The sequence below is a fragment of the Gopherus evgoodei genome, chromosome 24, assembly GCF_007399415.2.
Source record: "Gopherus evgoodei ecotype Sinaloan lineage chromosome 24, rGopEvg1_v1.p, whole genome shotgun sequence".
In the NCBI taxonomy this organism is placed as follows: domain Eukaryota; kingdom Metazoa; phylum Chordata; order Testudines; family Testudinidae; genus Gopherus; species Gopherus evgoodei.
The window spans coordinates 4388456-4411415 of NC_044345.1; the positions used below are offsets into that span (position 1 = coordinate 4388456).

A 22960-nucleotide genomic window follows, 5' to 3' on the forward strand; every position below is an offset into this window, starting at 1 on the left:
GTTATCTTTTGAAAATCAGGAGGCGTTTACTGGATTCTACAGTCTGTGGGGAAATAGAGAATAACCCAGACGAAAAAAACCCCCAAACAAACCCAAAAATCATTTCACCCAAACGGTGAAGCTAATGTGGTTGTTAAACCCCACGTCCCCCTCTGTCAATTCCCATGGTGCAGTCCCAACTTTCCCACAAGCCATATTTCCAAACGGGTTGAACCAATGCACGTTTTAAAGTCCCACTACCAGATTTCTGAAGATCACCTCTGAACCTTGGCTTTTTATTTATTTGAAATGTTAGCTGCTTGGTGCCACAGTTTAATGCCATTTTGTAACTGATTTAGCCAGTCAGTTGGTGGTCTGCCTCCATCTCTCTCTCTCTCAAAATATATATATGCACCCAGGTTGCATTTTTATTTTCCAAGCTCTCAACTCCAAGACAGACACGCCAAGTTGGGAGTTAGGGTGTGAAGTTAATGAGCAAAAAGGTTTTTCCTCAGGTTTGTTCTACATTGATGTTTGAGCTGGTCAGATGGCTGAGTACCAGATGGTCTTTCATACCTGTCCATGGAGTTAACCATTTCGGATCCTCTTGACTACAGAATGCACTGACAGCTGCAAATGACATTCCACCGTAAGTCTCCCAACAGGAGAGAAAGTGTTTATTTGCAGGATAGTGACGGAAAAATAAAATTGATGAAAAATGCCTTGTATTCTGCTTAATTTCAAAGCATGGCCGTGCAAAGCCGTCAGCTGGCTGGCTGGCTGGTACCCATACATCGCTAATGTGATAAGGTGGGCGTGCTCTGATTTTGATGGTCAGATACATTTCAGATTGGGGACTTCAGCTTAGATTGACATATGGAGGCAACACAAAACCTACCACAGAGACCTCCCACACACTGCCCAGTTTGCAACACAGCCCCACGTAGCCTTGCAAAATTCCACTCTGGATTGCGAGCCCATACGGAAAGTAGTCAACATTTTTATTGTGGAAAAAAAATCTGTTGACATTTGGAAACTTTTTTTTTTAATGAAACAAAAAGGAATAATAATCAAAACTTTTTCTCAAACGAAGTGTTGTCAAAGTTGCAAATTGCTCAACTTTCGAGGTCTCTTTGACAAGCAAACAGAATAATTTGGTGATGTGTCCATCATTATGGCGAGTAGGATTTTGCTCCCAAGCTGCTCCATTCGCACGATAATTTTGCAAGGTGGCAGTAGTCCATAAGTCCAGAATTTGCCAAGGGCCAGATTCTCGGTGCAGATCAATGGAAATAACACTGATTTACACCTGCTGCAGATCTAGCCCCCAGGATGAAACTCATCCATACGCAAAGGGGCCGACATGAGATGTGTACACCACATAATTCCTATCTAAACCCCTTGGCTTGGAGACTAGTGGGTCTAATGTTCCTCAGGCATTGACTGTGCCTTTGCACACAGAGGAATTTCATTTAAGGGAAAAAAGTCATGGTAGAAGGTATCTATGGAAGAACCTGCTAGCGAATTCATCTGAACTGTCAAACAAAGTGCTAAGTTAGCATCTGATTATATAGGGAAAGCAGCGCCAGCTGAACCCTGCTCTTCACTAGAGAAAGGCTGATGGATCTGGACAATGAAGTCCTTCTTTGATCCATTGAACCACGCAGTCAGCAGTGCTGCTACTGCTATTCATTGCTCTGGAACGACTCCCCAGGGGCACGTTCAATTCGGGGCCTTTCTACTGAGGCTGCAAGCAAAGGGGTCTAGTTTGCACCAGTGGCAATGGTGGTTTTTGTGATGAGAACTCATGACCGCTCGGGGAACGAACTGAAATCTGCCAAGAAGAGCTGTGTTTTAACGGCACACATATATTTAGAGAGGCTTTAGATCTGGGAGAACTAGGCCAAAAAAAAAAATTAAATGAAAAATGATTTAAACAAAAAAATTTTTTTTAAAAAAGTAAACAAAATCTAATTTTGAGAGGTGACATTTTCCCTTTTTCCCCCTAAGAAAACCCACATTTAGTGCATTGCATTTTCATGTAACTGTTCATTTGGGGACTCTGAGGGGCTTTTTGCCCTTCTTCCCTTATTGCTAATTTTGGTTGGTCAGCATAGTCCACGGAAGGACTTTTCCAAAATTGAAAATTTCCTAAACCAAAAACATTCATTTCAAAACTGAAAATGTCCATTTTTCTAATTGAGAATTTTCAGAAATGGAACAACAAAAAGATGAAAAAGTTCCAAAATGTTGCAAAAAATGTCGAAAAACAAACACAAATGTTCTGTTTTGAAACCATCTCACATTTTAGTGCTTTGTTATTCTTATTCTTTAGCTGCTGTCATCTCAACAGGTTTCTGCTTCTCAGTCTTCCATCTTGCGCTGAGTTGGAAGTATTCTAAAAGTCTAGAAACTTCTGGAATAAATGATGGGCTACAAGAAGCCGACCACACCTGCAAGTCCTACCATGACTTTTTCCTCCTCCACTTTGAAGTATTTCTGGGCCCGTTTGGCAGATCTCAAAGCCACTGAGCTTGTGGATGCTGAAAGAGAATTTGCTTTCTCAACTATCTCAGGGAGCAGCCACAAATGGTAGCAGAACTCCACTGGCACAGGGAATTAACTCAGTGAAAACAAAGTTCTTCCGCGGCAGAACTGAGGTGCCCTGGCAAGTTTGGTGGGGGACCATGATCCCAAGCAGAGGATAAACGTAAAAGGTGGAGTGGGAGAGCAGGTAAGGGAATAAACTGAGCCCTCATATTAATGTTCATCCATTCGCAAACGCAGGCGAAAGGAGGGACTGAACACTTGTCTGCAGAGGACTCAGATGTTATCTGCGGGAGTTCCCAAAAGCCCTTCGGTACAAGATTCCTGAGCTGACTGCACTGGCTTCCCTTCTCGTTTCAATTTTGCTGACCCCGGGGCAGTGGGGGTGGCGGGGGACAGGAATGGGGATACCCAGTATGGAGAACAAAGCTTTTGAAGATCTTACCTAATGATGAGAGAGGAAGCTGCCCGTCCACAGCTTCACCAGCGTTTGCGAGCTGGGCAATGAACTGGAGGTGCAGAACACACATGTAAACTAAGCCACTAATCACTGGGAGAGGAAGGCCTGCTGGAAATTACTTATGAGCCCTCTCTCTTGCCACTCACCCCCCAGTCTCCCATGCTCCCCATACCCCAGATGACCATGCACGTTGCCAGTTCCTCAGCTGGTGTCAATCTGGCGTTTACGTGTCAACGTAGACCAGCGAGGATGTTGCCCTTTGGTTTATTTAATTTGAGAGAGGGAGGTTTTTTTGGGGGTGGGGTTTAAGAGTGAAAAATGTGTTCCTGCCTGCTGGAGATGGGGGGACAAAATAAAAAAGATCAGAGATGGCAAAGTAAAGGAGTAGAGAGTACAGAGGGAGAGGGGAGGCAGCTTGGCATTTCTGGCTGGAATGCCCAGCTGCTGCCATTTAAACACAGCTGTGAACCACGATGATGCCTTACAGCCGTGCCAACCCTTATGTGACACCTATGTGGCGAAGGTGTAAGTCTAAGTGACCTAAGACTCACAGTGCAGAAATGTGCCGTCGCCTGACTTCGAACAGATTTTCTAATTCCACACGCTACCCCTAGGGGCGGTAACCAAAGGGGACAAAGGCCCCATCAGATAACTGCTTAGTGTAATCACATGGCTCCCGGCCCACTGAAATGAATGGGAGCTTTGTACCATTTACTTCAATGCAACCAGGGATTTGGCAGGATGGCTGGAATTCAACCCATGCAGATACGCAAGTCCCATGTCTATACATCACCAGAAACCCCCCAAACAGGACTGAAGTGGTACGTGGGCCTCTGCCTGGGGTGAATTTTACCCTATACGAATACGCATTAAGCACACAAGCTCTCTCTCAGCTCAACCCTTAGGCATATATCTTGCTACCACTGAAATCAGTGGTAAAGCTCCCATGGACATCAATGGGAGGTCAGATCAAAGGATCTGGCCCCTTATAGAATGTATTTTTTTGTCCTGCTAATTCTTAAACCTGATCAGGGTTTTATCAGCCTCTGTTCATACTATGACTCGGATAAAGTCTTAGAATGACAACGTTGTCACCCGTAAAGGTTAAGCAGGAGAAATGTGTGTGTTTCTGTTCACTGGATAGTAGAAAGCTTTAGCTGAGCCGATTACAGTATATTAGGGTCGGGTCAGTACAGTACATTGGTGGTAATATTGTCAGGAGGGGATGAAGATGCATGTTCTGTTCTATCTGTGATGTAGCTAACTGCCTGAGCCATTGTGACAGGAGAAATCAGCTTGAATGGCCTGCACGGGAAGAAAGTATCACAGGGCAATGCCCTCACTAGTTTATACTGAGCTGACTTCTCTCCGTTGAATCCCTAATGTAAACTGTTAAGCTGGAATTTTTCAGATCACAAAGAAAATTTTAATCAAGTTTCAATCTTTAAAAAATAAATGGGAGGAAGATCAGTAAAAGACCTGCCTTTTTTTTTTTTTTTTTTTTTTTTACCCATTTTGCGACCAAACAAGAGTACAGCCAGAACTTTTGAGTTTCAAAATGATGACAAAAAAGTTCTGGATTTGGATGAAGGGGAGGGGAAGGAAAACAATTTCCAATGAAATTTTTGTACATTTTCCCCTAATTCTTCAACCAAATGTAGAATTGACCAGAATTTTCTAATTTCAAATTACTGATATAAGTTTTGCATTTTGAGGAAGAAAAAGAGTTGGATGAGATTTTTGCAAACATTCCTCACTTGTTGTTCAAGGGCTTTTTCAGAATTCTTCAAATTTCAAAGAAAAATGAGGATTTCAATGAAAAAAACTTTAGAAATGTCCATGAATAATTTTGTCTGTTTTTTTTATCAGCTCTAATTTAAAATTCACCAACATCTAATTAGTATGAATTTTAATTGATGTGAGATTTAGACATTTCTTTATCATTTTTCCCTATCTGTGGTTGACAAAACTGCATTAAAAAAAAAAATCTTCCCTTCTCCTCTGCTTTTAAATGTATTTCTTTTTTTATTCAGGTATATGCAATAGTTCCAATATGCCCCATTCTAGACCTCAGTGGGGTGTTTGAAAAGCTGCCATTTGCAAAGATGGGTGGCACTAATCTGATGATCTATCAGCGGGGATGTTTTCTTTAAATCAATTTCATCTGAACTGTCAGATAAAACCCTAAAAATCAGGAGCTTGGTTCTCATTTACACTCATGTCCCTTGATATGGTTCTGGCAGTGCAAAGTGGCCTTTAAGTGGCATGGACTGTACTAACATTTGCTAGACTGCTCGCCAATTATACAATGCAGCTCAGGTGACTTACCCTGGCTGCGAATCTGGCCCTATAGATTGCACTGGGAAAGCTCTCTTTGCACAGATGATTATTATTATTCATTTTTAATTTAGCAACATAACTGGAGTTGAAACTGATTAGATGAAGCCAAGCCGCCGAACTGGGATACTGATCAGCATTCTGATCTTTCCAAGCGTGCTGGGCTGTGAGAGTGAGTTAGATACAGAGGAGAGATATGGCATGTGACCCAGCAGCATTGGTAGGTTACCAGTTCGTGCTGAGTGACATCCAGCCCTATTGTGCTGAGGGGCCAGGAAAGGGAGGCATCACTCACCGAAGTGCTATTTTGTTGAGTGGAACTGAAGCAGCGCATATACCTCACGCTGACTGTTCTGCACGGCAGTCCCGGTCACCCTCTGATTGGAAGCACGGGAGTGGCAAAAAATCTCAGCTGTATTTGAATATGGCTGCACATCAGTGGGCGTTTAGAGTGCGCAGAGCCTTGTGGAATTGGAGCTAAAATGTGCATATGTCTGTGTGTGCATAAGAAATTCTCTGCATCCAATCAGAAGTCCGAGGTACAGTTCCTGTAGAACCACTCTCATCCAAGGCACTCTTCTCTCAGAATTAGGTCTGACCTTACAAACTGGGCACACGTCTCACGCCCTCCCCGACTCCCAATCCGCCAGTGGGTGAATTTTATCGACAACAACCTAGCACGCACGCCCGACACTTGCTCGCTGGGATAAGTGATTTTTTTTTTTTTTTTGGTGACACGTTCCCCCTCACACCTCCCTATTCTTGATGCTAAGCTCTTCTCAGCCATGGAGTGCCTTACGTATTGCAAACATTGCCTGCTGCGCTAGAATGAATGCCTACAAAATCCTAAAGCTATTTCTCAGGCAGTTTATAATAAATCCCCGCCCCCACCCCAAACCCATTTAGCTCCACCCTGGCCCTCCCTTTTCCCCCTCCCAACCCTGCCACTGGTAACAATCCCACCCCCACCCCACCCCCAACACACACATCTGCCCACCCCCACCCGGACGTGAGCAGAAAGCAGCTCAAAGAGAGTTGGGACTGGTTATGTTACCCAGGCGTCCAGCCGCACGCGTTTTACGGATGGGCTCTCTCCCTCGGCCTCGGTCGTGGGTCTCAGGAGGCCGAGGGACGAGCCGAAATCGGCTCTGGCGGGGTCATCCCGCTCATTGCCTTCATAGGAGCTGGCGTTGCTGCTGAGGCTGTCGACGGGAGAACGCCCCGTCGGCTCATGCCGGCTCTGGTGCGGGAAAGAGCTGAGCGGCGTGGCAGTGTTTCGTTCCCGGTTCGGCGAGACGGGCTCCGACTTGATGCTGATGTTGGGGTTGGTGTTGACAGTCAACGTGGTGGTGTGAGATAAGTGACCCCCTTGTCTGCAGGTGGGAGTGGAGGGATGGGGAGTGGAGAGAGGGAAAGCGGAGACAGGAGAAAAGAAGGGGATAGTGAAGGAATAAGAGACAGATACAGAGAAGGTGAAAAAAACAGATGGAGAAAGGGGAAGAGAGAAATATTGATCATTAACATTTGTAAAGGCCTTTTCTATCATAGAAATGTGGAGATCTTATCATCCATCCATCTCAGTGCAGTTTAATATTATCCGTCTACACAGTTGAAGCTGAGATGGAGAGAAAGGATGTAACTTGCACCCAAATCACCCAGATCTGGGGCAGACTCAGGATAAGAACCCAAGTCTCTTAAAGCCCAACCTAACGCCTTATCACAAGACCCCTCTACCTGGCATCCTCCAGACCCATTAAGGCCCCTCTATGCTGCTCCTTCATGCCAAGGAGAACCTGGCCCCTGATGTCCAGCAGTGAAACTCGCTGGGTTAGCAATGATAGCACAGCATCAAATGCGCTTCCTCTAAAGATAAAGGACATTTGTGGCATTAGGGAGATATCGGGGTTGTCTGGAATTAAAAGTCCTAGGGTGCTTCTGTAACTGGCCAGCTGCAATGGATGGTTTGATTGTTCTGAGGCCAGAAAGAAGCTAGCCCTTGCTAAGCAGCTATTGCCAGCAGCATAGCTTGCTGCTTCTAGTGGGAAAGGGAATATAGGCATGGAGAATGCACTAGACTGGGAACCAGGAGAGGTGCACTCTCTTCTGGGGCACACTGCCAGCCTGCGTGACCCTGAGCCTGTCACTTCCTCTTTCTGTGGATCTCTTTCCCATCCCAGTCTTGGTTTGTCTTGTCTAACTAGACTCTAAGCCGTGTAGCTCGAAGCTTGTCTCTTCATCAAGGGAGGCAGATCCAATAAAAGATATTACCCCTCCCACCTCGTTTCTTTCATATCCTGGGACCAACACAGCTACAATAACACTATAGAAAACTTAAGCTGAAAATGACAAAATATTCATTACATTTTTTCACCCAGATAAGCCTTTTCTAGCCAGTTCTACTAGGCTCTCGGCTCTTTAGAGCAAAGATGGGCTCTTACCAGGGCCTGGTCTACACAAGGAAATTAGATTGGTAAACCACATCGCTCAGGGGTGTGAAAAAGCCAACCCCCTGAGCGACCCCCGGTACAGATAGCTCCTATCCCCTGCTACAACAGCACTAGAATTCTCTCATCAACTTAGCTATCGCCTTTCAGGGAGGTGCATTGCCATGCCAACAAGAGAACTCCTCCCACTGTTGTAGGTAGCGTCTTCAGTGACACGCTACAGTGGTGCCCCTGCGTGTTGACAAGTCCCCTAAATGTCTGTTGCAGCCCCTAGCACAATGCAGTGGGGCGGATCTTGGCTATGTCTTCTGAGCACAGTTCTGTGTTTGTACAATGCCTGGCACACTGGAGTCCTGCTGGTTCATGAACAGGGCACCTAGCTGCTATGGTAATACAAGTAAACAATCATCATAATATAAATTACACTATTACACTGCTGAGTCTAGGACCTACAACACACCCTTCTGATTCCAGCCAGTAGGTGGCAGTGACACACACACACACACACACACACACACACACACACACACACACACACACACACACACACACACACACACACACACACAAAGAGCTGACTGCAACATTCTCCTCTGTGCCATAGTCTGAATACACTCTGATCCCCTTCCCTGCTCCTTGCTACACTAGAGACTTCAGCACAGTGCCCATCCAAACAATGTGATATTGTTACAACAACCGGGCCAAATCTTCAGTTGACGTCAACTGGGGTGGCTCCATCACTGCCGATTTGTGCCTGCCGAGGAGCTGTCCCCACCCCAGCAGTGTGTATTTGGGTCCTGCCATGGGCAGCTATGGGGGTTGGTATAAATGAAAAGTGTTTTGAGGGGGAAAAAGCAGGAACTGCCTGGATTGGGGACCGAGGATCAGACCCATCTAGATTCCATATAATGTGAATAAACAAACTGTCCCTGTCTGGAGTGAATGCACCTTCCCAGCAGATAACCCAGCAGAACACTCTGTCCTGCTAAAATCAGGCCAAGGACGGAGAAAGGTCACGCACCCCTGCATAGACAAGGCTCCAGCTCATTCCACTGACAGCTCGGCCTGAATGTGTGGCACTTGATCAATGCTTGGTTGATCAAACCTGGCAACCTGCCTTTGGCTAGGATTCCGACAACCTGGGTCCAATTCCTGCCTCCACCACCTGCATGTTGTGTGACCTGTGGCAAGCCACCGAGACTATGTCTGTCCTGCCTCGGGAGCAAGATGTAGCTTTGAGGTTGTCACTCGGGGTCTCAAGCCCACCCCCTCGAGGCACAGCTTTTCTTAGCGCACCAGCATGAGTCTGTGGATCTCACTCTCAGATAACCTTCGGGCTTGTCTGCATGGGGAAACCGACTGAAGTTGCTCCGTGCGGACATTCTATTGCAGAATAATTCCTCTGCTTGGGAAGCACCCTATTTAGTCCAGAATAAAGTGTTCACAAGGGGAGATATTGAACAAAAGCTGTTTGGGTCAGCGTCCACATGTAGACAAACCCTTATTCTTTCTGGGCTTTGATTTCCCATTTGGGAATAAGGACAATAATTCTCCCTTTGTCTATTTAGACTGCAAGATATTTGGAGCAGGAACTGTCTACACAATAAAAGATCTGCAGCGTGGGCAAGGTTGACCCAAGTCAGCTGACTCAGGCTCATGGGGCTTAGGCTCCAGGGCTGTAAAACTGCAACGTAGACGTTTGGGCTCACGTTGGAGCCTGGCTCTGAGACCCCACAAAGGGGTAGGTCTCGGCGGAGCCAACTGCCTCCTGTGTCCCCATAGCGAATGAAACCACTGGTGTTAATAACAGAATTCAGATACAAAATTCCTCGTGGCTGTTTTGGTTTGATTCGTTACAGGGATATCGTATGGGCCACCCAGTGTGTAGATCAATCTCGCTACTCACAAAATCTATGGGCATAGCACCGGCCCATCTTGATGACGGTGGTGTCAGTACCCTAGAGCAGAATGTGTAACCACGTTATATTATTACTCAACAGCAGCTTCAGGCAGCAGGTCCTACAGGTTCTGAAATTGTCAGGAATTTCACATTTCGCTTTGAATATTTTGCTTTCCTCTAGCAATGACACTCAGCGCTAGGGTAGTTTTTTCGATGGGAAAATCAGGTTTTCTACTAAATGAATTTTTTTTTGCAAAAAGTGTCTGCTTTCCACAGAAAATTTCTATTTTCATCCAAAAACCGAACTAGTTATTTCAGCCAAAACACTGAAATGTTTCAATTCACATAGCTTCTGTGGGGCCTCATAGGAGCTGCAGTTCAGTTTCCTCACATCCCTGCTCTTGACTACATCTTCCATGATGCACCATGCCATGGACTCCCATGATGCAACTGTCTCCTCTCTCCAGGGCACATGCCAGGGTGCATCATGGGAAATGTAGTATGTTGATGAGCCCTAGCTATACAGAATGGGAACATGAGGCACCCAAACTGCAACTCCCATGAGGCACCCCAGCAGGATTTCAGAATACAAATATGAGAGTTTTTGATTTTTCACCAAAATGTCAACCATCTCAAATGTGAAAGAAATAAGAATTTGTCCTTCTAGAACAATGTCTGGACCAGAATCTCAAAACACCTAAATTAAGGCCCTGTGAGGTAGATCAGTATCATTTTCCTCATTTTACAACTGAGGAAACTGAGGCACAGAGCAGGGCAGTGACTTGGGAATCCGTGCAGAGCCAGATATGGAACCCAGGAGTGCTGGCTCCACGTCCCCTTTGCTCCAACCAGTAGGCAAAACTGCCTCCCCAAATCAGGAATAACTGCTGGCGAAATACACAGCTGCAGTGTGTGTTCAAGGAAACAAACTCACTGAGGACTGAAATGCTTTCGTCTAAGCCAAGTTACGGGGCTTAATAGAGGAGTATCTGGAGGACAGATTAGACAGTCTAATGATCCCTTCTGGCCTTAAACCCTATGGAACCATGCAACTAAGAGTTGCTGCTGAGTGCCCAACTCCTCCATTTTCCTTACATTAAGTTGCTTAGTGATACAGGAACAAGATGTTGTTGCTGCTGCTGCTGCTGTTGCTGCTGCTGCTGTTGCTGTTGTTGTTGCTGCTGCTGTTGCTGCTGCTGATGTTGCTGTTGCCAGGCAGAGATGTTGCCAAGCGACAACCCGCTGGGTGAGCTGAACGCCGGGAGTGAGGATAACTCGGCACTGGTCAGCTGATAATCTGGAACAGAAGACATGCTGTTCAGAAGCAAACCCTTCATTGCTACCGTAGCAAATCTGTCTCCACACCAAATCCTGAGCTTGGCAACTGCTACAAATGAGGGTGGAGAGCAAATCCTTCTCCACATTGTAACAAATCTGTAGGCAGCTCAGGAACCTCGCAGGTGTCATTGTGATGTGCACAACGGCTGCTTGGAACATACCAGAAAAACTGGGGATAGAACGCACATCCTCCTCCTCTAAAAATCAAAGACCCCTTCTGCTTGAGCTAAAGGAGAATCACCATTCACTATGTGCAGTATAGGGCTCATGACACACGGATGAGCAGCTCTGATTCCATCCAAGAGACTGCAGGAGTTCATGCACACACATAAAGGGATTACATCCAGTAATGGAAGTGGTGTAGAAACACACACACACATACACACACGCTGATTCCATCCAGTACAGGGTAGTGGTATATAGAACACACACACACACACACACACACACACACACACACACACACACACACACACACACACACACTATATCCAGTACAGAATAATAGGATATAAACACAAACATGCACACTGATTCCACACAGGATAGGGCACTAGTGTATACTCACACACACAAGTATGGAGCAGTGGTGTACACATGCATATGCTTACCTAGTTAATTTCACCCTATGCAGTGCACCAAGCAGCACTTCTACCCCACAGCAGGGCTAAGCAGTACAGAGGAAGTGGAAGCGGGACTCATACGTTCCGTTGATTAGAATTAGTTTACATCTGAACCAAAGACACGCCTGCTTCTTAATGGAATAATCAACTTTTTATGTTTGATCAGCGTCTTATTTTGTTATGAAAGCTGCTTGAGATGCCTGGCATGATAAAAGCGGCTGCAGACACTGATCTTGCTGCTGTTTAATTGAGTTAGCTGACACATCAGCAAGGCCATCACTTTAACAAACTCCATGTGATCATACTACATAATCAGATACAAGCTATCTTTGCTTCCAAATCTGCTCCACTCCACCTTCCAGTGCACGGCAGCCCTCTCCTCTCCTTTCTTCTCCCTCCAGACTCAGCCTTTCAAAGATCTTGTCATCTCCTTATTTATATCATGGTAGCAGCTAGAGGCTCCAGTGTGCTAGGTGCTGTATATGCCAAAGGCAGGAGGAGGAGAAGGCAGAGGGGGCAGCCTGCTGGCTCTAAGCTGGAGCTAAGGGTCAGAGAAGGCTGAAGGCAGGGGAATACTGGAGGCGCTAACCTGCTTCCCACTGGCTCCCAGCAGAGAGGGCTGTGGGGTTCCTACAAGGACTACCAGCACTAAGACTGTTTGGACTCCTTCAGGGGAACTCTTAAATCGGTACCTGTCATGCCTTTGCCACACACTGAGAGGGTAAGTGACTGGAATCAGAACTTGTCTACCCCAGGAAGTTGCTCCTGCCCTAGATGCCTGTGTGGAGGCTCTTATTTCAGTTTCAACCTGGCTCATTTCAGTTTACCTTAAATCGCTTAAGGATCAATTCAACCAAATTAATCCCCTTTCTTACACTGAAATAAGAGTATTCGCATAGGTTTCATTAAACCAGTTTTGAAACCGACTTTAGTTAGTTTAGGGCAACTTTCTCATGTAGACAAGGCCTTGGGCTGTCAATAGCTTGTCTTAATTGTTGCTCAATGACGAAACAATCTTGCAATGAGCCAACAACTTTATCAAACATATAAACTTATGAACAATATTACACACCCTATTCTCGGTTAGTTTTGGGTGGAGTGGATTGTTTTTTTTATTTTTGTTGTTTGTTTTTTTTAATTTGGTGGCCAAACCAAAAAAATTAAAACAAAACAAAAAATGCCTCACTATTTGTTTTCAACCAAAATGGATTTTTTTCAGTTTTCTGGACAAGATGAAAAACCAAAAAGATTTCACTCAAGTCAAACAAAACGTTTTGAACATTAATTCAAATTGACATTTTGTTTCAAAAAAGTCAATTTGAAATTAAATGTCAAAATAATTTGTTTTTGATACTTTCTAAACAAAACATTTTGACACTTCGGAGATTTGTGTTCAGGGATTGGGGGGGCGGGGATGAGGTTCGGCTGAAACTAGTTTGCAAATTTGATTCACAAATCGTTTTGGTGCCCTGAAAAATGCAGTTGGGCGGGAGGGTGGGGGAAGGGCAAATTTCTAGTGACAATTTGTGTGTGTGTGTGTGTGTGTGCGCGCGCGTGCATAGGTTTAGTAACTACACACAGAGAGATACTGGGCCTCACTTTACATTAAGGCCTCTTTACTCCACCACATTAGGGGATGTAAGTATTTTTTGTATATACAATTCTTGTAACCTCTCAGGGGCTGGAGACATCTGTTATGCACCTCAATCCCAAAGAGACAGTAACTGTTTTGCCAATCCCAGGTGTTTAAACAGCATGAATCATATCCCTGAAAAACCACAAGACTGGCTTAAAAATCTGTTTTTTTGAGCATTTAGAAGTCATGTTTTCCAGCTCTTCTCAGCAATCATGAGGGCTAGAAATGTACTTAAAAAATGAGATGACATTTTATATAATCACATGACTCCAAGAGCAGGAGCTTTCAGAAAAAGACCAAATATCATGAAACTTTGCTATAAAATCAGGAGAGCTGGTCAGGCTGGGGGTAACTATGCATTGCCAGAGAATTGTTTTCTGCTAAAAGAACTGACCTTTGATCAAAGGCGGTTCTGCTGTATTGTCTCAGCATTGATGCACACACAATAGAGCCAGAATTCCTGTGCGCCACTCATCACCCACCGCACCCCACCTCTCATGTTGGGCGTTTGTGGTTTCAGTCTTCCCCACCCCTGCAGGGACAAACCTGCCTGCAGCAGCATGTCACAAAGAGATGGCTGAAGGGGAGCTGAAAGGCTGCCAAAGTTACTTATGCCGATTTGCGGCACACCCACCAGAAAGTCCCAACCCTTGATTCTCTGTGGCTCTGTGCCTGGCTCAGGCATTTACACCAGTTGTGAACCATTAAGGCTTGGTAGCACTTTACAGCCACTGGGCATGACAGCCACCGGCTTTGGCCAACGCTTGGGGACTGAACTGCAGATTTTCCTACACGTGGAAATGTACATTGCTATAGTTTGAGCTAATTTGGTAGGCTCTGCAGAACAGACATAGAGGGGGACATATAATACACACCTGGATGGAGAACGCTCACTCCAAGCCCATCTAAAGCCCATGGCAGTTCAAATTCCAGATAACCCTAACTGGGAATTGTGCACAGGGGACACTCAGGAAAATTAATCTCAATTACTGAAAAGTGTGAATTGAAAGTGGATTAGTTAAACCGAATTAAACCCCTGTATGGACGCTCTCATTCAGAATTCAGGTGGGTTTTAAACTGGGTTAGTTTAATTCACTTTGGAAATGGTATTATTTAAGAACAGCCAGTTGGCTCATCTGCTAGCAGTTGCATAGCAGAGAAAAATTCTGCCTCGTCAAAGAGAGGAGGAAAGATAAGACCTCTTGGACTGGAAGCTTTTTTGGGGAAGAGACTGTCCCTCATCATCTCTGTGTGTGTGCATGCAGCCCGCAGCACAAAGGGGCAGTGGCAGGGCCACCCAGAGGATTCAGGAAGCCTGGGGTCTTCGGTGGTGGGGGGAAGGGGGGGCGCCGCAGAATTGCCGCCGAAGACCCGGCACTTCGGCAGCAGGTCCTGGAGTGGAAGGACCCCCCGCCGCCGAATTGCCACCGAAGACCCGGAGTGGAAGAAGCTCTGGGGGCCTGGACCCCGCAAGAGTTTTCTGGGGCCCCCGGAGCGAGTGAAGGACCCTGCTCCAGGGCCCCCGAAAAACTCTTGTGGGGGCCCCTGTGGGGCCTGGGGCAAATTGCCCCACTTGCCTCCCCCTCCCCGCTCTGGACGGCCTTGGGCCCTGGTATCATCTGGGACAGCAGGACCCCACAGTAATAGGAGCAATGATCATCACAATAGCAGCTCTGATATCAGGCCTTTTAGCCAAATATTCAGGCAGCCATGTTTGAACATTTTTCCCCTGACACCCCTATGCAGAGGGATGAGCACAAACCTATGCTGCATTCATAATCTAGCCTTGCACTGGACGCTCTGAGCAAGGCTGAAATCCCTGCAGGGAGAGGAGACTTCTACTTGCCTGTGAGCAGACATCTGCTGGGCAACACCTATTAATTATAAGAGGGTGTTCCCCACCCGCCTACTCCAGGCTCTTAGACAAACACCTTCGTGCAGCATTTTTACAAGATATTCTCTGAGCAGGTGCCAAACTGGGTTATACAAGAAACCGATAAACCTTCCACTCTGCATGGGTGTGGGACAGGTCCCAGAGACATAGTGCCTTTTCTGGGGACAGGTGTTCCATAGCCTTCATCTCTCTTTCTTCCTAACCCCAACCAGTTAGTAACTGGCTTATGCCAGAAGGATGCTGGGATTTGGTCCGAACGCTCATTTGCACTAAGATTTCTTTACACTGCATTGGAAGCATAAAAGGGCCATGAAATGGATGTAACTGTAATTAGCACCCACTTCAAGGCACCTTTACATTGCCACAACAGCGTAATGAGGCCTTAGCATAAATGAGAATCACGACCTTAAAATCCTTACTGATGTAACAGTGGATGTTCTCATTATCCATATAAATGACCACTCTTTAAAAACAAAACAAACTGCTAAGCTCTTATCCTCAGCGATATCTTGTGGCAATGAGTTCCACAGGATGTTATGCGTTGTATGAGAAAAGTTGGCAACATGCCGGCGGCGGTTCCAATCAACACCATAATTTCACGTCCATCGCACTTACCTGTGTTGTATGCTGTGGGCATGGCAGAGAAAGGCAGGCCCTGGGTCAACAAACTTGGAGTGGCCACCGACACGACAGGCGTGGTTAAAGAATGAGTTGCTTGGGAGACTCCTAACCTCTGTGCATTCTGCTGGGGAAGCAAACCGAGAAGGAATGATAAGCTGGATGCGTTTAACCCACCAGAGGGTTAGGTTTCCAAAATCTCGTCTGCAATCGCCGACCGCAGAGCAGTAGGCTGGATGGAGGAATTCCGGTACGCAGAAGACTAAAACACCAGACCACTTTCAAATCCATCAGTTCCAGGCTCTCAGGACCCGTATGCCCTTCAGTAGCTAGATCATTTGCACTAGGTTTTATTTTATTATTTTCCTTCTGATATTTAAAATACCCCGGGCCTGATTCTCCATGGCACTAAGGCGCCATTTCCGTGCCACAGCAGGGAAAAGAGGTCTTCATTTAAAGGAGAATATAGTTCAATGTAACTTGCCCTAAGCAAACCAGCCAAAGTGAATTGGTTCAAAGAGATGCTTCTTTTTTAAACAAAACAGCAGGGGAGGCTATAGCAGGGCTTTCAGGGACATTCACCCTGCAGAGACGTCCTATGTGCCACTTATGTCCCACTTAAATCCTATTTTTCTGGCTTGCATAGTTCTTGTGCTGGCACTCTGCACAGAGGTGAATTTTACTCTTAAAACGAATGCCCTGAGGTTGCTCTAATTTACACACCAGGGGCTGGAAAGACTATTTATTTTAGGTAATTATCTGGCTCCCCTCACCCCCCCCCCCGTACGAGAGCATGCTGTAGTCTTTAATGCATTTGTCCTCACAACCCCCCTCCCCGTGAGGTAGGGCAGTGCTATCATTGGGGAGAAACTGAGGCACAGACAGACTTTGACTTGTCCAAGGTAATTTATACCTAGTTTAAGGACCCTTTATGTTACCAGAACAGTTTGGTGTAAATGAGGATCAGGCCCGAGAAGTACAAAGGTGACTTAAAGCTATCTTAACTTCCTCCATCCCTGTATCAAAAGTGCCTGACTTCCCTGGGATCGAGGGTACTCAGCATCTCTTGGCAGTGCTGGATGGGGCCCCAAGTGAGATCTGTGGGCTTTGGTCATTAACAAGCCCCTATTTTAAAGAGTGGCCCCCTGAGATCCACTGACACACTATGCAAACATGCTGCCCTGGGATAGCAGCACCTAACCCCTCCCCGCCCCTGGTTATTTGGGTGGATTTGAGGTCCTGTTTACAAACCAGATAATCCAGGCTGCCTATGTTAATCTGATTTAAATCAGACTCAAGAGGCTTGACTGTAATCCAAGGCACCCGGGCACATGTCACCCAAGGAAACCCAAAACAGAATCCAGCTTAGACTGTGCTTGGCATGGCGCGATGCCCGCTGGGTCATTTCGGGCCCTGGGCGAGTCAGCGAGTTGCTGTCTGCACCCGGTAAATGGGAGTGGAGGGCGACAGCTGCCTTGTGGGTCATGAAGGACAGGGAACAAGGGAACCACCTCTGAAAATGGCACGTGAAGATGCCGCCAGGAGACCTCATCTGTGCTGATCTGATTTACTCGGGAAGCGTTCAGAGATGGTGAGACGAGTGCTATAGGGCCGCTAGACATAGACAGATTCAGACAGGATTCACGCTCAAGGCTGACGCAACTCCCGAGCCTCCCCATTCCACCGCACCTTAGCATTTGAAGGCACCAAATGGTCAGTCAAGTGTCTCCTTGGCTTGACAGCACCCTGGGGTGCCAGTTTCAGAAGCCAGCTCTTTGCAAAGTGGCAGGTCGGTGGACAGATCAGGTCCAAAGAACCAAGGGCAGACGATTATACGGGCGATAATGACTAAATCTTGAGGCTGGAGAAACAGGTTTCCGAGGCGCACATCCCGCAGCCAACAATCGCCTGGGCTGTGACCACTGCCCCATGGGTTAAGAGTATGTAAAACAAATGCCTTAGTGGTGGCTAGGATTTAGTTTGGGGTCCAGCCAGCCCACGGTAACAAGCCAAGCCCATGACCAGCTTCTGGGATTGGGTGCAGTGTGTTGCTCTGAACCTGGCCTTCCAAAAGCCATTTTCTGGCTCCTGAGAAGACAATGTACAGACCTTAATTGAGTTCCTAGACAAGAGAAATCAGAACTGGGCTCTACCAGCCCAAGGACCATGCACCACTTCAGTCTCATTTCAAGGGCTCGGTTCCCCCATTGCACACTGGGCCTGATTCACACTTACTCTAAGGCCTTGCCTACACTAGACAGCGTTTGCTACAGTCACTCTCACTTTAAGGTCTCTTTGCATAACCGGAGCGGTGTAAAGGGGTAGAGTGAATGGGAATCAGGCCCCTTGTGATTCACACCAGTGCGAAGCAAGTGCAAAGCACTACCAGGTGAAATTGGTGGCATTTTGCATCCACTTTGCCCAAGGTAAAGGGCAAGGGAGAATCAGGCCCATAGTTCCCAGACTAGGATTTAAGTGGAACTTGTAAAGGCCTGTCTGTAAGGAGAAGTTATTTCAGAAAAAGGTAGGATGGAAATTTAAGGGCTGGTCTATACCTGGAGTTATTTTAGAATAGCTATTCAGGAATAACTATTCTGGAATAACTCCATGTATAAACGTTCTGATTCTAAAATTAGAGTGCCTTGTTCTGAATTAGCTTAATCCACCTCGGAAGGTGGCCCACACATGGAGTTACTCAAGAACAGGTACTCTCCTTTAAATTAACAGCCTATCTTAATCTGGAATAAATTTCGCATGCAGACATACCCTAATAAGCATTACAGCTATTCCAGAATAGAAGTGTCCACACAAGAGTTCTTCTGGAACAGTTTTTGTAGATCAGTTTATTCCATAATAGCTATTCTGGTCAATTCCTCCAGTGTAGACAAGCCTTTTAAATTTTCTGCAGATCCTCTGCACAGGAGTGAATTTGAGCCTGTAAGGACCAAGCACTGGTCCTATTCCCTGACTCTGAAGATCCCAGGAAGGCTCAGGATGAAGCCAAACAAACAGCTTTTCCCCAAACAATGTGAAAAACAACTTCCCTGAAGAGCAAATGGAGGGGGGGGCAGCTTCTTCTGTTCCGCAGGGTTGATGGGAGCGTTACAGCGATAGCAAGATGATAAAACTGTAAAGCACACAGGGGCCTGCGGGCCTTTTCCATGACTTTCGCAGGGTAAAGGGGCCTTAAAATAGGTGGAAATGTAATTTACACTTACTCTCCGAGGGGTATAAAGGGGCCTTAGTGTAAATAAGAATCAGGCCCCAACACTGCAATCAAGTCAGCAATTTAGGACTCGCCGTGATTTCATGCCATGCCAGGTTGTTATAATTAACAAAGTTTTAGTGCTTCTCCATGCAGGCAAATTTTGTCGGCATTTTAATGCTCTCCATCCCCCTGATTATTTTGACAGCCATGCGAGATTGTTAACTGTTCGGAGTACCACACTTCCATTCGAGATCATTACTACATCATGCATACGTGCTCCCAGGTGAAATCTCTTGTCACTGACGTCGTGATGGATGGGGATAGCGCTACAGTTGAATTAAAAGTCTCAGTGTCGTGTATAGGAATAGGGTAATATCCCTTTAAATAGTCTGTGAACCCTCCTGTGGTGCTCTCCACGGTCTATGGTTTAGAAGCCGCCAGAAACACACCCACTCTGTTAGCTGGGGTTGATCCTGCTGGCGAAGGGTAAAGTGGGTTCTGCTGACTCACTGAGAGGCAGGTGACTCATCGCTATGTCTGTGTATAAAGGAGGTGGGAGAGGTTGTTTATAGAAAGAGGACCTGGGAGGTGGGCTGAGCAATATGGAGGGAGCCAAGTGAGAGGAGAAGGTTTGAGCTGACCTTTGTGATAACAGAGCCAAGGGAGTGTTTGCAGTAAATGGGATGGGTTTATACAGCAATAATACTACCAAGCTCTTACACAGCACTTTTCATCAGCAGATCTCAAAGTGCTTTATCATGGAGGGCCATACCATTATCCCCATTTTACAGAAGGAAAAACTGAGGCATAGAGCAGGGAAGTGTCTTGCCTAAGGTCACCCAGCAGCAGAGCCAGAAGCAGAACCTACATTTGCTGAGTCCCCATCCAGTGCTTTTTACCTATTAGGCCACACTGCCTGTTAGCAGGGTGGGAAAGGCACCTGCAATTTATGGCTATTACAACCTTTCCTGACTGCCACGACCCTGTTACCCGTCCGCGCTGCACCAGAATAGCATCAGGACAAAATAGTATTATTGCCACGAACAAGGTGACAGCACTCACTTTGCTGGCAGGAAAAGCTATAAAAATAATGAGAACCCGTGTTCCTCTGCAGAAATTTGTTCTTGTGAATGAATGTGTGGGACGGAGAATTCAGATTTCACTTTCCGGTTTTGAGTTTTGTTGTTGTTTTTTTTTTTTAAAGAGTTCTTAATATTTGAAGAACTTGATTTATTTCCTGCTTCCCTTGTAACGGCGTTAGGCCAGATCCCTGAGTGGTGTAAATCAGCATAGCTCTATTGAACTTACTGGAGCTATCCCGATTTACACCAGCTGGGGATACAGCTCCACGACGCCAATACGACGATGCTGATTTATCCTAGCTGGGGATCTGGCCCATTGACTCCAGTGGAGTGACACCAGTCTACACCAGTTAGGGATCTGGCCCATTAACTAGAATGGAGTGACATCAACATTAACACCAGCTGGAGAGTTGGTCCTTTGGAACTGTGCTAATTTTAACCAGCTGGGGACCCGGGCCTACAGCTTTTCTTTGCCATGCAGAAAATGATTTTCCCTAACATATAGATTCCTAGGGCCCAATTCTCGGTTGCTCTATAAAATAATAGGACTGGAAATTACAGTTGCACTGACTTGAAGGCTCCTTTACACCACCAGAGCAGCGTAAAGGGGGCCTTGGAGTCAATGGCCCATGATGTTCAATGCCTTCTTTAACCCCTGCCCCCATCCCTCCAGGCCTGGTGTTTAAGGAAGCGTTAAAGGAAACAGAAAGACTCATGTCAGGACATGACTCTACGGAAAAACACACCGCGCAAGGCCACTCACCAGCTCCAAGTGGTCCTCCGTCTGAATGCAGAAGAATAGAGATAAAACCAAGAGGCACCATTACATTTACGCCTTTCGCCAACTGTTTCCAAGCCCAACTCCAAAGGCCTGAGTCTCATTTACATTGAGGCCCCTTTACCCAGCTCTGGCAGGAGAAAGGGGCCCTAAGGTGGCCATAAATGACATCAACATCTCCTTTAGGACTCCTTTATGCTGCCATAATGGTGTAAAGGGGCGTTAGCATAACTGGGAATTCAAGCCTGCAGTCTTTAGCGCTGTGTTCTCATGAGTGGAAATAACGAGGCTAATGCATTTATCTTCCTGAGAAACTCCTTCCAAATAGCTAAAGCTCGCTCTACACACAGTTCGTGCACTAGTATAACTATACAGGTTAGGTTTCAGAGGGGCAGCCGTGTTAGTCTGTATCAGCAAACAGAACGAGGAGTCTTTGTGGCACCTTAGAGACTAACACATTTATTTGAGCATCAGCTTTCGTGGGCTAAAACTGATACAGTTATATCCCTTCAGCCCCTTTACAGGAGAGTATACAAATGCTCCCTGGGTTATGCAAGACCTGACTTACGCAAATTTGCACTTACAGAAAAAGTTCCATAAGCCAGAAATAGGATTTTTGAGTTGCAGAAATTTTTGCGTAATGTACCAGTATAAGTTTCCGACTTACGTAAAATTCGAGTTACGCAAAGCTGTCTGGAACAGAGGGGGCATCTGTAAGCAGCTTTATACCAGTATAACAGTGTCCACACTAGGGGAGGTTGTATCCCTTTAACTAGACTGGTATAGTTAATGTGGGACAACTTTTGTGTGTAGACAAGGTCTCAGAAACTTGGTGTGATCCCCGTCTATTATTTTGGATTTGAACTGGCCAATATTGTTTTGTTTTTCAAAACCTTCTCATGGCTTTTTCTACATCAGAATCTTTTGCTTAGTTTTGTTTTTTGCATAGACAGTTTAGACTGATTCTCTGCAGCCCCAGTCCTGCACACCCGTGTGAGAGTAGGTAACTTTCCGCATGCGAAGCCTGTTCTACACCAAAAAACGTACGTTGACCTAGCTACATTGCTCAGGGCTGTGAAAAATGTCACACTCCAGGAACAGAGCTGCAATGCTGTGGCTTTGCTGCTATAGCAGCTGGAGTGTAGACACATTCTGAGTACTCTGACTGGGACTGTCAGATGGGAAGAAAGGTGTGAGAGGGGTATAAAACCAAGTTAGCTAACTCAATACCTATGTCTTCACTGCAGAGTTAACTCGAATTCTCTACACTCAAGTTAACACCACTCCAGTTAGTTATTCGTACCCAGAGGGTAGGTCTACCTTGCAAAATAGCTGCGTTCTTAACATGGGTTAGCAGCTTGAATTAAAGCCCAGGGGAAGCCTGGGGTTAAATCTGAGCTCTCACCCAAGTTAAAAAGTGAGTTATCATGTCTTCACTGCTATTTTAATCCAAGTTAGCTAATCCACATGAAACACACACTTTCATCTGCAGCGTGGACAGAACCACAGTGATGTGTTAGCAGCTGATGTGCTCACTCAAGCAGTAGTCAATACCCGTCACAGGCCAGCCAGCGTGAGTTAATAGCACCACACTTGAGTTAAGGGTTTGTGTATGTGGACAGGACTCAAGGGAGAGGCACTGCTCAGGCTGTAACTCGATTTTACTTTGCAGTGAAGACAAGCCCAGAATGAAATGCTCCTTCCCCCCAGAGCTTGATTCTCATTTACATGGAGGCCACTTTACACCACTCTGGCAGTCCAAAGGGGCCTGAAAATGAGTATAAATTACACTTTTTGGTCACTTCATGAGGGGTTTAAAGGGGCCTGGGCAAAACTGAAAATCTGACCCACTGTGTTTACGCTTGCTTTAAAACGTCTTTGTGTTACCAGAGTGGTGCAAAGCAGCCCTAGTATAAACGAGAGTCAGGCCCCTAAGACAGAGCCAGTCATACACCTTTACAATCTGAGAATCGTAAAATCCTAGCAATGGCGGGCTGGAAGGGCCCTCGAGAGGTCATCCAGTCCAGCCCCCTGCACCGAGGCAGGACCAAGTAAAATCTTGTTAGCTTGTCATGGGACGGCCTGGCTACTCCTGGGGAATATTGCAATAGTCTAT

General features: G+C 46.1%; 1 protein-coding gene across 14 annotated transcripts in view; it reads right to left on the minus strand.

Annotated features, from left to right (window-relative positions):
* Positions 1 to 1001: 1001 nt before the first annotated feature.
* Positions 1002 to 22960, minus strand: part of MEF2D (myocyte enhancer factor 2D) — a 171231-nt gene continuing 149272 nt past the window's right edge. For 8 of the 14 annotated variants that reach the window (XM_030542396.1, XM_030542394.1, XM_030542387.1 and 5 more), the window contains 5 exons: positions 20830 to 20850; positions 15774 to 15903; positions 10763 to 10964; positions 6378 to 6696; positions 1002 to 2522 (listed from right to left, as the gene is read on the minus strand). In XM_030542396.1, the coding sequence (XP_030398256.1) occupies positions 2499 to 2522; positions 6378 to 6696; positions 10763 to 10964; positions 15774 to 15903; positions 20830 to 20850 (696 nt within the window). In that variant the 3' untranslated portion in view covers positions 1002 to 2498. Of the gene's footprint in view, positions 2523 to 6303; positions 6697 to 10762; positions 10965 to 15773; positions 15904 to 20829; positions 20851 to 22960 lie in introns of those variants that run through there. The other 6 variants (XM_030542401.1, XM_030542400.1, XM_030542395.1 and 3 more) reach the window with 5 other exon arrangements.